The sequence below is a fragment of the Pseudophryne corroboree genome, chromosome 2 (assembly GCF_028390025.1).
Source record: "Pseudophryne corroboree isolate aPseCor3 chromosome 2, aPseCor3.hap2, whole genome shotgun sequence".
Taxonomy (NCBI): domain Eukaryota; kingdom Metazoa; phylum Chordata; class Amphibia; order Anura; family Myobatrachidae; genus Pseudophryne; species Pseudophryne corroboree.
Window position 1 is genome coordinate 8,966,931 of NC_086445.1, and position 14,135 is coordinate 8,981,065.

The 14,135-nt window shown below is 49.6% G+C and overlaps 1 protein-coding gene across 2 annotated transcripts in view; it reads right to left on the reverse strand.

Annotated features, from left to right (window-relative positions):
• LCMT2 (leucine carboxyl methyltransferase 2) overlaps positions 1 to 14,135 on the reverse strand; it is an 850,582-nt gene that overhangs the window by 370,392 nt on the left and 466,055 nt on the right. For both annotated transcript variants that reach the window (XM_063950787.1, XM_063950788.1), the window contains exon 11: positions 7,274 to 7,477. In XM_063950787.1, coding sequence (XP_063806857.1) covers positions 7,274 to 7,477 — 204 coding nt within the window. The remainder of the gene's footprint in view (positions 1 to 7,273; positions 7,478 to 14,135) is intronic.

The following is a 14,135-nucleotide window of genomic DNA, read 5'->3' on the forward strand; positions in this document are numbered from 1 at the left end:
TCACTGGTCTGTAGTTTTTGCCTCTTCCTTGCTTCCACTTTTGTGCAGTGGGACTACATTTGCTCTTTTACAGTCCTCTGGAATTACTCCTGTAGCTAGTGACTGGTTGAATAATTCTGTCAATTGTGCTACCAGCACCACTTTAAGCTCTTTTGGCATCCTTGGATGTATCCCATCTGGCCCCATTGATATATCCACTTTCATCCACTTACTGCTGGGGACCCTGCTCCTTCCACTACATAAATTCAGTCTGTGGCTTCCTCTGCCTCCATTTCCCTCCTCACATTATGTCACTACTCCTGTCACATGCAGCCCTGTCCTCACTGACACATCACCCATCTCCTGATATACTCTGTGCTGCTGGGGACTCTGCTCCTCCCACTATATAACTCTCATTATGTGGCTTCCTGCTGCCTCCATTCCCCTCCTCACATCATGTCACTGCCCCTGTCACATGCAGCCCTGTCCTCACTGACACATCACTCATCTCCTGATATACTCTGTGCTGCTGGGGACCCTGGTCCTCCCACTATATAACTCTCAGTCTGTGGCTTCCTGCTGCCTCCATTCCCCTCCTCACATCATGTCACTGCCCCTGTCACATGCAGCCCTGTCCTCACTGACATATCATTCATCTCCTGATATACTCTGTGCTGCTGGGGACCCTGCTCCTCCCACTATATAACTCTCAGTCTGTGGCTTCCTGCTGCCTCCATTCCCCTCCTCACATCATGTCACTGCCACTGTCACATGCAGCCCTGTCCTCACTGACACATCACTCATCTCCTGATATACTCTGTGCTGCTGGGGACCCTGCTCCTCACACTATATAACTCTCAGTCTGTGGCTTCCTGCTGCCTCCATTCCCCCCCTCACATCATGTCACTGCCCCTGTCACATGCAGCCCTGTCCTCACTGACACATCACTCATCTCCTGATATACTCTGTGCTGCTGGGGACATTGCTCCTCCCACTATAGAACTCTCAGTCTGTGGCCTCCTGCTGCCTCCATTCCCCTCCTCACATCATGTCACTGCCCCTGTCACATGCAGCCCTGCCCTCACTGACACATCACTCATCTCCTGATATACTCTGTGCTGCTGGGAACCCTGCTCCTCCCACTATATAACTCTCAGTCTGTGGCTTCCTGCTGCCTCCATTCCAATCCTCACATCATGTCACTGCCACTGTCACATGCAGCCCTGTCCTCACTGACACATCACTCATCTCCTGATATACTCTGTGCTGCTGGGACTCTGCTCCTCCCACTATATAACTCTCAGTCTGTGGCTTCCTGCTGCCTCCATTCTCCTCCTCACATCATGTCACTGCCCCTGTCACATGCAGCCCTATCCTCACTGACGCATCACTCATCTCCTGATATACTCTGTGCTGCTGGGGACCCTGCTCCTCCCACTATATAACTCTCAGTCTGTGGCTTCCTGCTGCCTCCATTCTCCTCCTCACATCATGTCACTGCCCCTGTCACATGCAGCCCTATCCTCACTGACACATCACTCATCTCCTGATATACTCTGTGCTGCTGGGGACCCTGCTCCTCCCACTATATAACTCTCAGTCTGTGGCTCAGACATGCAGCCCTGTCCTCACTGACACATCACCCATCTCCTGATACACTCTGTGCTGCTGGGGACACTGCTCCTCCCACTATATAACTCTCAGTCTGTGGCTTCCTGCTGTCTCCATTCCCCTCCTCACATCATGTCACTGCCCCTGTCACATGCAGCCCTGTCCTCACTGACACATCACTTATCTCCTGATATACTCTGTGCTGCTGGGGTACCCTGCTCCTTCCACTATATAACTCTCAGTCTGTGACTTCCTGCTGCCTCCATTCCCCTCCTCACATCATGTCACTGCCCCTGTCACATGCAGCCCTGTCCTCACTGACACATCACTCATCTCCTGATATACTCTGTGCTGCTGGGTACCCTGCTCCTCCCACTATATAACTCTCAGTCTGTGGCTTCCTGCTGCCTCCATTCCCCTTCTCACATCATGTCACTGCCCCTGTCACATGCAGCCCTGTCCTCACTGACACATCACTCATCTCCTGATATACTCTGTGCTGCTGGGGTACCCTGCTCCTTCCACTATATAACTCTCAGTCTGTGACTTCCTGCTGCCTCCATTCCCCTCCTCACATCATGTCACTGCCCCTGTCACATGCAGCCCTGTCCTTACTGACACATCACTCATCTCCTGATATACTCTGTGCTGCTGGGGACCCTGGTCCTCCCACTATATAACTCTCAGTCTGTGGCTTCCTGCTGCCTCCATTCCCCTCCTCACATCATGTCACTGCCCCTGTCACATGCAGCCCTGTCCTTACTGACACATCACTCATCTCCTGATATACTCTGTGCTGCTGGGGATCCTGCTCCTCCCACTATATAACTCTCAGTCTGTGACTTCCTGCTGCCTCCATTCCCCTCCTCACATCATGTCACTGCCCCTGTCACATGCAGCCCTGTCCACACTGACACATCACTCATCTCCTGATATACTCTGTGCTGCTGGGGACCCTGGTCCTCCCACTATATAACTCTCAGTCTGTGGCTTCCTGCTGCCTCCATTCCCCTCCTCACATCATGTCACTGCCCCTGTCACATGCAGCCCTGTCCTCACTGACATATCATTCATCTCCTGATATACTCTGTGCTGCTGGGGACCCTGCTCCTCCCACTATATAACTCTCAGTCTGTGGCTTCCTGCTGCCTCCATTCCCCTCCTCACATCATGTCACTGCCACTGTCACATGCAGCCCTGTCCTCACTGACTCATCACTCATCTCCTGATATACTCTGTGCTGCTGGGGACCCTGCTCCTCACACTATATAACTCTCAGTCTGTGGCTTCCTGCTGCCTCCATTCCCCCCCTCACATCATGTCACTGCCCCTGTCACATGCAGCCCTGTCCTCACTGACACATCACTCATCTCCTGATATACTCTGTGCTGCTGGGGACATTGCTCCTCCCACTATAGAACTCTCAGTCTGTGGCCTCCTGCTGCCTCCATTCCCCTCCTCACATCATGTCACTGCCCCTGTCACATGCAGCCCTGCCCTCACTGACACATCACTCATCTCCTGATATACTCTGTGCTGCTGGGAACCCTGCTCCTCCCACTATATAACTCTCAGTCTGTGGCTTCCTGCTGCCTCCATTCCAATCCTCACATCATGTCACTGCCACTGTCACATGCAGCCCTGTCCTCACTGACACATCACTCATCTCCTGATATACTCTGTGCTGCTGGGGATCCTGCTCCTCCCACTATATAACTCTCAGTCTGTGACTTCCTGCTGCCTCCATTCCCCTCCTCACATCATGTCACTGCCCCTGTCACATGCAGCCCTGTCCACACTGACACATCACTCATCTCCTGATATACTCTGTGCTGCTGGGGACCCTGGTCCTCCCACTATATAACTCTCAGTCTGTGGCTTCCTGCTGCCTCCATTCCCCTCCTCACATCATGTCACTGCCCCTGTCACATGCAGCCCTGTCCTCACTGACATATCATTCATCTCCTGATATACTCTGTGCTGCTGGGGACCCTGCTCCTCCCACTATATAACTCTCAGTCTGTGGCTTCCTGCTGCCTCCATTCCCCTCCTCACATCATGTCACTGCCACTGTCACATGCAGCCCTGTCCTCACTGACTCATCACTCATCTCCTGATATACTCTGTGCTGCTGGGGACCCTGCTCCTCACACTATATAACTCTCAGTCTGTGGCTTCCTGCTGCCTCCATTCCCCCCCTCACATCATGTCACTGCCCCTGTCACATGCAGCCCTGTCCTCACTGACACATCACTCATCTCCTGATATACTCTGTGCTGCTGGGGACATTGCTCCTCCCACTATAGAACTCTCAGTCTGTGGCCTCCTGCTGCCTCCATTCCCCTCCTCACATCATGTCACTGCCCCTGTCACATGCAGCCCTGCCCTCACTGACACATCACTCATCTCCTGATATACTCTGTGCTGCTGGGAACCCTGCTCCTCCCACTATATAACTCTCAGTCTGTGGCTTCCTGCTGCCTCCATTCCAATCCTCACATCATGTCACTGCCACTGTCACATGCAGCCCTGTCCTCACTGACACATCACTCCTCTCCTGATATACTCTGTGCTGCTGGGGACCCTGCTCCTCCCACTATATAACTCTCAGTCTGTGGCTTCCTGCTGCCTCCATTCCCCTCCTCACATCACGTCACTGTCCCTGTCACATGCAGCCTGTCCTCACTGACACATCACTCATCTCCTGATATACTCTGTGCTGCTGGGACTCTGCTCCTCCCACTATATAACTCTCAGTCTGTGGCTTCCTGCTGCCTCCATTCTCCTCCTCACATCATGTCACTGCCCCTGTCACATGCAGCCCTATCCTCACTGACACATCACTCATCTCCTGATATACTCTGTGCTGCTGGGGACCCTGCTCCTCCCACTATATAACTCTCAGTCTGTGGCTTCCTGCTGCCTCCATTCTCCTCCTCACATCATGTCACTGCCCCTGTCACATGCAGCCCTATCCTCACTGACACATCACTCATCTCCTGATATACTCTGTGCTGCTGGGGACCCTGCTCCTCCCACTATATAACTCTCAGTCTGTGGCTCAGACATGCAGCCCTGTCCTCACTGACACATCACCCATCTCCTGATACACTCTGTGCTGCTGGGGACACTGCTCCTCCCACTATATAACTCTCAGTCTGTGGCTCCCTGCTGCCTCCATTCCCCTCCTCACATCATGTCACTGCCCCTGTCACATGCAGCCCTGTCCTCACTGACACATCACTCATCTCCTGATATACTCTGTGCTGCTGGGGATCCTGCTCCTCCCACTATATAACTCTCAGTCTGTGGCTTCCTGCTGTCTCCATTCCCCTCCTCACATCATGTCACTGCCCCTGTCACATGCAGCCCTGTCCTCACTGACACATCACTTATCTCCTGATATACTCTGTGCTGCTGGGGTACCCTGCTCCTTCCACTATATAACTCTCAGTCTGTGACTTCCTGCTGCCTCCATTCCCCTCCTCACATCATGTCACTGCCCCTGTCACATGCAGCCCTGTCCTCACTGACACATCACTCATCTCCTGATATACTCTGTGCTGCTGGGGATCCTGCTCCTCCCACTATATAACTCTCAGTCTGTGGCTTCCTGCTGCCTCCATTCCCCTTCTCACATCATGTCACTGCCCCTGTCACATGCAGCCCTGTCCTCACTGACACATCACTCATCTCCTGATATTCTCTGTGCTGCTGGGGACCCTGCTCCTCCCACTATATAACTCTCAGTCTGTGGCTTCCTGCTGCCTCCATTCCCCTCCTCACATCATGTCACTGACAGGGACACATCTGCAGGACATATGGATGTACAGTATCAGGATCAGTGTCGGACTGGAGGAAGAAGGGCCCGCTGGGGTAATGCAGTGGTAGGGGTCCATGCATAAGGGTGTGGCCAGGCAATAGTGGAGGTGTGGCCAGCCACCACAGAGGCCCCGCTAACTGTAAGAGAGCGCATGGGTTGGGCCCATAGTACTATGCAGTATAAGGGAACATATGTATAACAACCACAAGAGAGGTGTTATTCACACCCCAACTCCCGGCGCAATTGGACCAATTATACTTATTTAACTTCAGCTGCACACATTAGAAGGATTAGCTAAATCCTCAAACAATTTTATGAGAGAAGAGGGAAGAAACAATGGTGCGCTTGAATTAAAATATATACTGTTTATAATTATTTATAATATTAGTAGTAGGTGTCCGCTTCCACTCACCGCCGAAATCAATAACAAAGAGTCTGCCTTGATTTATATACAATTCTTTTACTCAAATTAATTAACACACATACATAAATAACTAAAAATCTGTATATTCCACACACTATGATAGAAGACAGATAGTATCCGCTGGCACTGAAAGAGATTGGCAGCAACAGTGTAATTATATTCTTAATGGCAACAATGTGTTTATGTGACACTAAACAGACTTATCCAATCTGTTACATCCAATTGTGTCACATCAATATGTATCAGTACTGTAACAACTGCCAATAAATTATATCACAAGTCTCTCAAATCCTCCTGCTACTGGCGTCCCAGTGCAGAGGATTGCTGCTGTATTCTTACCCGAACCTGCGGGAATACTTCTCAAGTCTTGAGAAGTCCCGAGCTGTGACGGGACGAAACGCGTTGACGTCATCTCCCTGTCTGTCTGACCACACACTGACGGAAGTATCCATACGTGCTGAGCCGCTGACCGGAGCTCCCGTTGTCAGCCTGCCAGCACCTGAGAGTGTGCTATCTCCAGCGGTCACACTGCAAGCGGTGGTTCTATCTGAGACGCTGACCGGAGCTCCCGTTGTCCGCTTGCCAGGACCTGAGAGTGTGCTAATTCTAGCGGTTACACTGCAAACAGCATTTTGGATCCATACCAATCTACCTGTCCGCCAGGACTGAAATTAACAACTATTCACCGGCGGTAAGCGCTACTGTTTGAAGCTGTACAGAACCTGTATCCCTCCGGGTGCGTGCATCCTAACACTGGACATTCCCGCAGGTTCGGGTAAGAATACAGCAGCAATCCTCTGCACTGGGACGCCAGTAGCAGGAGGATTTGAGAGACTTGTGATATAATTTATTGGCAGTTGTTACAGTACTGATACATATTGATGTGACACAATTGGATGTAACAGATTGGATAAGTCTGTTTAGTGTCACATAAACACATTGTTGCCATTAAGAATATAATTACACTGTTGCTGCCAATCGGATACTATCTGTCTTCTATCATAGTGTGTGGAATATACAGATTTTTAGTTATTTATGTATGTGTGTTAATTAATTTGAGTAAAAGAATTGTATATAAATCAAGGCAGACTCTTTGTTATTGATTTCGGCGGTGAGTGGAAGCGGACACCTACTACTAATATTATAAATAATTATAAAACAGAACATATGTATAATGTTTAATTAAAGTGCACTAGGATACAGTTTGGAAACTAATCCCTAGAGGCAGTGGGGCCCACCGGTGGTTACCCCTGTTCCCCTGTGGGCCAGTCCGACCCTGATCAGGATGGTCAGACATACTGAGGACAGGGGTTTAGTAAATATGATGGAGTACAGGTGGGGTTTATTAAATGATCCTGGGACGGTTTTAATCAATTTTCCAAAGTATGGCTAAAATAATTCCTGTGAAAGGTGAAGAATGAAGGAAAGATTATTACCACAGAGAGAAACCTCGGTGGCAGAGTGTCTCCAGCGCAGAAGCTCAGGACGCAGATCCACCATTGTTACCGCTACACCTTGTGTCACTTTATCATATCTCAGCATCTGAGCTCCACGAGCAGGACAGGATGGAGAGAATCGGCCACCCAACGCCAAAACAGCGCCACCATTCAGCAGGGTGAGGGAGTGCAAAAGGCGCCCATCTGAGGAAAAACAGAAGTCAATAATAATCGGTGAATAATCGGTGAACCAGGAAGCGCGTTCATTTCTCCTCCTCCGCTGTGTATGGGGACATTGTATTCTGTTATATGAATACATGATTTTACTGTCCGGGGGGGGAGGGGGGGGTACATCCTTCACAGACCCTCAGCTTGTACTGAATTACTGTCACCATTCAATAACAACCCCATCACCATTCTAAGTGCACCCCCTCTATACAGCACACATTCAGCCAGGGGGCCAGATGTACTAAGCCTTGAAAAGTGTTACAGTGGAGAGTGATAAACTACCAACCAATCAGCTCCAACTGTCATTGGGGGTCATTCCGAGTTGTTCGCTCGCTAGCTGCTTTTACCAGCTTTGCTCACGCTAAGCCGCCACCTACTGGGACTGAATCTTAGCTTATCAAAATTGCGAAAGAAAGATTAGCAGAATTGCGAATAGACACTTCTTAGCAGTTTCTGAGTAGCTTCAGACTTACTCGGCATCTGCGATCAGTTCAGTGCTTGTCGTTCCTGGTTTGACGTCACAAACACACCCAGCGTTCGCCCAGACACTCCTCCGTTTCTCCAGCCACTCCCCTGTTTTTCCCAGAAACTGTAGCGTTTTTTCCTACACTCCCATAAAACGGCCAGTTTCCGCCCAGAAACACCCACTTCCTGTCAATCACATTACGATCACCAGAACGAAGAGAAAACATCGTAATGCCGTGAGTAAAATACCTAACTGCATAGCAAATTTACTTGGCGCAGTCGCAGTGCGGACATTGCGCATGCGCATTAGCGACTAATCGCTCCGTTGCGAGAAAAAAATACAGAGTGAACAACTCGGAATGACCCCCATTGTTCAAACACAGCCTGTAGCATGGCATTCAGGAGCTGATTGGCTGGTACTTTATCTCTCCAGACTTAGTACATAGACCCCTGTGTGTCTTACTAATTGTAAAGCAGAGTAGAGTGTGAGAATGCCTGGGGCTGTGAGCGGAACGTCTGCTATTACTGATTCCCTGAAACATGGCAATGTGCCCAAATGGTATATAATATATAGTTTAGAAACACTATTTATATATTTTTTAACAAATTTAGAGTATTTTTAAAAATAATAATCTACTAACACCAAAAATGCATTAACGATTAAAGTTATAACATACAGTACGACATAAAACGAGATTTATGGTAAGAACTTACCATTGTTAAATCTCTTTCTGCGAGGTACACTGGGCTCCACAAGGATTCACATAGGGGTGTAGAGTAGGATCTTGATCCGAGGCACCAACAGGCTCAAAGCTTTTGACTGTTCCCAAGATGCACAGTGCCCGAGTGTACGTATGGACATCAGGAAGGGCAGCAATCTTTCTCTGAAACCAAACTGACAAGGCAGAAATGTGAACCTTGAGGGAGGCCAGACTCATGCCGAGTCCAGGCCCTGTTGTATGAAGGACAATAGTTTGGCCGTACTAAACTTGAAAACATAATGATTGTGAGACGCACACTAAGTAAAGTAAGCACTCCAGACCCTATGGTAGATCCGAGCAGAAGCCGGCTTACAGGCCTTCAACTTAGTTTGAACGACCGCCTCAGAAAAACCCTTGGCCCTCAGGGAGGAAGCTTCAAGAGCCATGTCGTCAAAGCCAGACGGGCCAAATCCTGGTAAACACAAGGGCCCTGAACGAGGAGGTCTGGACATTGTGGAAGTAGAAGGGGACAATTCAACGAGAGGCCCTGTAGATCGGAGAACCAGTGCCGCTTGGTCCACGCTAGAGCGACCAAAAGTAGTTTCATCCTTCTTGCTTGAACTTCCATATTACTCTGGGCAGAAGTGACACCGGAGGGAACACATATGGCAGCTGAAAGTTCAATGGAATTGCCAGAGCGTCCACGAACGCAGTTTGAGGATCCCTTGTCCTTGCTCCGAAGACCAGAACCTTGTGATTGTGTCGAGATGCCATCAGATCCACATCTGGAAGGCCCCACGTGTCCACGAGAAGTTAAAACACCACCGGATGGAGGCTCCACTCTCCGGCGTGTATGTCCTGATGACTGAGATAGTCCGCTTCCCAGTTCAGAACGCCCGGAATGAACACTACGGATATGGCCGGCAGATGGCGCTCTTCCCACTGAATAATCCATGATACTTCCCTCATTGCTATGCGGCTTCGAGTGCCGTCTTGACGATTGATGTACGCCACCATGGTGGCGTTGTCCGATTGTACTTGAACAGGTCTGATCTGTATCAGATGCTGGGTCATTGTCAATTCATTGAACACTGCCCGCAATTCCAGAATGTTTATCGGGAGTAGAGACTCCTCCTTGGCCCACTGACCCTGGAGAGAGTGTTGTTCCAACACTGCGCCCCAACCTCTCAGACTGGCATCCGTCGTCAGCAGGACCCAGTTGGATATCCAGAAGGGACGGCCCCTGCTCAATCATTGGTCCTGAAGCCACCAGCCCAGTGACAGGCGGACCTCCGGAGACAATGAGATCATATGAGATCTGATCCGGTGAGGGAGGCCGTCCCACTTGGACAGAATCAACTTCTGCAGAGGGCGAGAATGGAATTGAGCATACTCCACCATGTCGAAAGCCTACACTATGAGACCTAACACTTGCATTGTTGATTGAATCGACACTTGCAGACGAGATAGGAAGCATCAAATCCTGCCTTGAAGTGTCGAGCATGCTCAGATCGGAAGGCAGTTCCGCCTCAAGCTCCTGAGCCCACGCTTCAGCAGCCCATGTTGCTGCAATGGTTGGCCTATGCATAGCCCCCATAAGGGTGTAAATCGCTTTTAAACAACCCTCCACACGTCTATCCGTTTGTTCCTTCAGAGAGGTGACGGTAGTTATTGGCAGAGCAGAGGAAACTACCATGTGAACCAACGAGCGGAGGAGTTTCCCAATTTTTACATACCTCCGCAGAGAGAGGATAGCGAGCCAACAGTCTCTTATTCGGTGTGAAGTTTATCCCCACCTTTTCCAAGGATCCTGACGTATGTCAACCAGGTGTTCAGAATGAGTTAAAACTTGTTTAACCACCTTCTTACGTTTAAACCTATCTGGTTTCTTAGAGACAGCCTCAGGCTCAGGATCATCAGACACCTGAAGAATGAGCCTTATCGCCTCAATCAAATCTAGGACATCCACCATTGATTTCCCTTCCCCATCAGAAACATCTGAGTCAGTGTCTGTGGGGTCAGTATATGCACCATCCTCCTCAGGGGACATGTCTGGGATAGCAGTGGATTGGAAGGAGGTAATAACCCGTTTAGAAGACGACTTAGTCATAGGTGGGTGAGAGTGACACTTAGATTTGGACAATGACCAGTTCAAATGCTGTAACTGAGTGGAGATTTGATCTGCCCATGGTGGTTTAATAGCAGGGACCATAAACTACTGCAGTGGCACAGGTGGTCCCACAGGAGGCGCCAATTTAGTTACAAGCGTGTTTAACAGTGTGGAAAAGGCAGCCCAAGGTGGGTCCTGTGATGCCCAGGTGCTACCGACCCACTGGGGGGTAAAGAACCCCCTGAACCTGAACACTCAGCTGCTGTATTATCCTCCATCACGTCTGCGGCCTCACTACCACGCAATGTGGGAGAAGCCCCAGTGCCATTGCCACGTGTAGCTGACATAATAATGTGTACAATATCGGGCAACCTGGTACAAGTTGTAGCAGCAATATACCTAGCAAGAACTCCCAGTGAAGTGTGACAATGACAGCACAACCGGGAGTTCAAGATATATATATATATAGTGACTATAAATCACAAGTAAAAATACACAGCAAGTATAACTTGTGATACAAATCCTATATTATACAGAAAAACCTGGTACACTCGGCCCCTTCAGGTATAGCAATATAGGAATAGCACACTGAGTGAAATACCCTGCAATAAGGCAGCCACGCAGCAGCTACATGCACACACACACACACACACATATATATATAGTCACACGTACCATGCAGAAATGATGCACCATAAAACTGCACTGGACTAGCAATACACAGTAATACTCAGTATGGCTATATGTGATAACTATAGATATAACAATGCACAGTAGGTACTGGATGTATATCACAGGGTGTTTGTACCACACAGCCCTGACAGTATGCACTCTCTTACCTAGTACAGTCCCAGTGACAGGTAGAATACTCAGTGTCCTGTATGAGGCACAGCCCTGACAGTATGCACTCTTTCTTACCTAGCACAGTCCCAGTGACAGGTAGAATACTCAGTGTCCTGTATGAGGCACAGCGCTGGCAGTCAGGCGGTTCCACAGAGGAGGATTTGCCCCAGCAGTCCCAGGTAGAATACTCAGTGTCCTGTATGAGGCACAGCGCTGGCAGTCAGGCGGTTCCACAGAGGAGGATTTGCCCCAGCAGTCCCAGGTAGAATACTCAGTGTCCTGTATGAGGCACAGCGCTGGCAGTCAGGCGGTTCCACAGAGGAGGATTTGCCCCAGCAGTCCCAGGTAGAATACTCAGTGTCCTGTATGAGGCACAGCGCTGGTGATCAGGTGGTTCCACAGAGGAGGACTTGCCCCAGCATTCCCAGGAACAGCAAGGCTCTATCAGTAATGGCTGCTGGTCGGGAGTGAAGGAGAGAAATGAAGATCCAGGGCGGGAACATTTGTAGAAATGGCGCCCTGGGGCTGGGGGGAGGGGCCACAGGTCCGGCCTGCTCCCCCTGCTGGCATCCACACCGGGCGGAGAAAAGTGGGGTTTATGTACAATAAAAGACCCCAGACCTGTGCCCATTAAGTGTCCCTGGTGGCTAGTGGAGCAGCTGCCCAGTAATCAGAGTCCACGCCAGCGCACGTGCGGCCCGCCTCCTACGGCCACGCTGGATCGCGGAGCAGAGCGGGCACAGAAAGCCCTTACCTCTCCCTTACCTGCGGCCCCACAATTCGGGAGGACGGTGGCGCGTGTGTGACTGACGTTGTGAAGGAACCGGCGCCTCCGCTGCAGTGAACCGGCAACCAGGGCGCGGGAGTATACAGCGCCGCTGGGGGTGACGGAATTGCACTCAGAAAAGTCTATGAGACTTTACCTGCTGCTGCCCTTGTAGTCTGACAGAAGAATCTTCAGTTCTTTCTTTCAATGAAAGCTCTGCATAGGCTGCCTAATGCAGCCCTCCTGTAATGTGCCTGCGTACTGCATGGCACCAACTTACACACTGAGCTCCTGTACAGGGAGGCGGGGTTATAGAGGAGGTGGGGTTATAGAGGAGGCGGGGTTATAGAGGAGGCGGCGCTGTGCATCTTGGGAACAGTCAAAAGCTTTGAGCCTGTTGGTGCCTCAGATCAAGATCCTACTCTACACCCCAATGTGAATCCTTGTGGAGCACAGTGTACCCCGCACAAGAAATATAAATTTTAGTGTAACACATAATAGTAACATCAATTTCTTGACATGTTTGAGTTTCCAGATTAAAGAAGAAGTAAAAGGGACATATAAACTGGTATAGAAAATGTGATATGCAGCAAATCTATAATATGAATACCTTAGAATTGAATGTTTTTAAAGATCAATTTTGGTATCTAACCAGTCAATCATGTATCAGTAACTCAATGCATAAAAACCTGCAGATAAGGTCAAGAGGTTCAGTTATTGTTCAGATCAAATACAAGGATGGTGAAAAAAAAATGAGATCTTCTGTAAGTTACCATGGAATGATTGTTAAAATAAGATTTTAAACCTACCGGTAAATATTTTTCTCGTAGTCCATAGAGGATGCTGGGGACTCCGTAAGGACCATGGGGATAGACGGGCTCCGCAGGAGACATGGGCACTTTAAGAAAGACTTTAGGTATGGGTGTGCACTGGCTCCTCCCTCTATGCCCCTTCTCCAGACCCCAGTTAGAGAAACTGTGCCCAGAGAAGACAGACAGTACGAGGAAAGGATTTTTGTTAATCTAAGGGCAAGATTCATACCAGCCCACACCAATCACACCGTATAACTTGTGATAAACTAACCAGTTAACAGTATGAACAAACAACATAACATCAGTCGTAGACCGAGGAAACTATAACATAACCCTTATGTAAGCAATAACTATATACAAGCATTGCAGAAGAAGTCCGCACTTGGGACGGGCGCCCAGCATCCTCTACGGACTACGAGAAAAAGATTTACCGGTAGGTTTAAAATCTTATTTTCTCTTACGTCCTAGATGATGCTGGGGACTCCGTAAGGACCATGGGGATTATACCAAAGCTCCCAAACGGGTGGGAGAGTGCGGATGACTCTGCAGCACCGATTGAGCAAACAGGAGGTCCTCCTCAGCCAGGGTATCAAACTTATAGAACTTTGCAAAGGTGTTTGAACCTGACCAAGTAGCAGCTCGGCACAGCTGTAGTGCCGAGACCCCTCGGGCAGCCGCCCAAGATGAGCCCACCTTCCTAGTGGAATGGGCCTTGACCGATTTTGGTAACGGCAATCCAGCCGTCGCATGTGCCTGCTGAATCGTGTTACAGATCCAGCGAGCAATAGTCTGCTTTGAAGCAGGAGCGCCAACCTTGTTGGCTGCATACAGGACAAACAGAGCCTCTGTTTTTCTGTTTCTAGCCGTTCTGGCCACGTAAATTTTCAAAGCCCTGACTACATCAAGGGACTAGGAATCCTCCAAGTCTCTCGTAGCC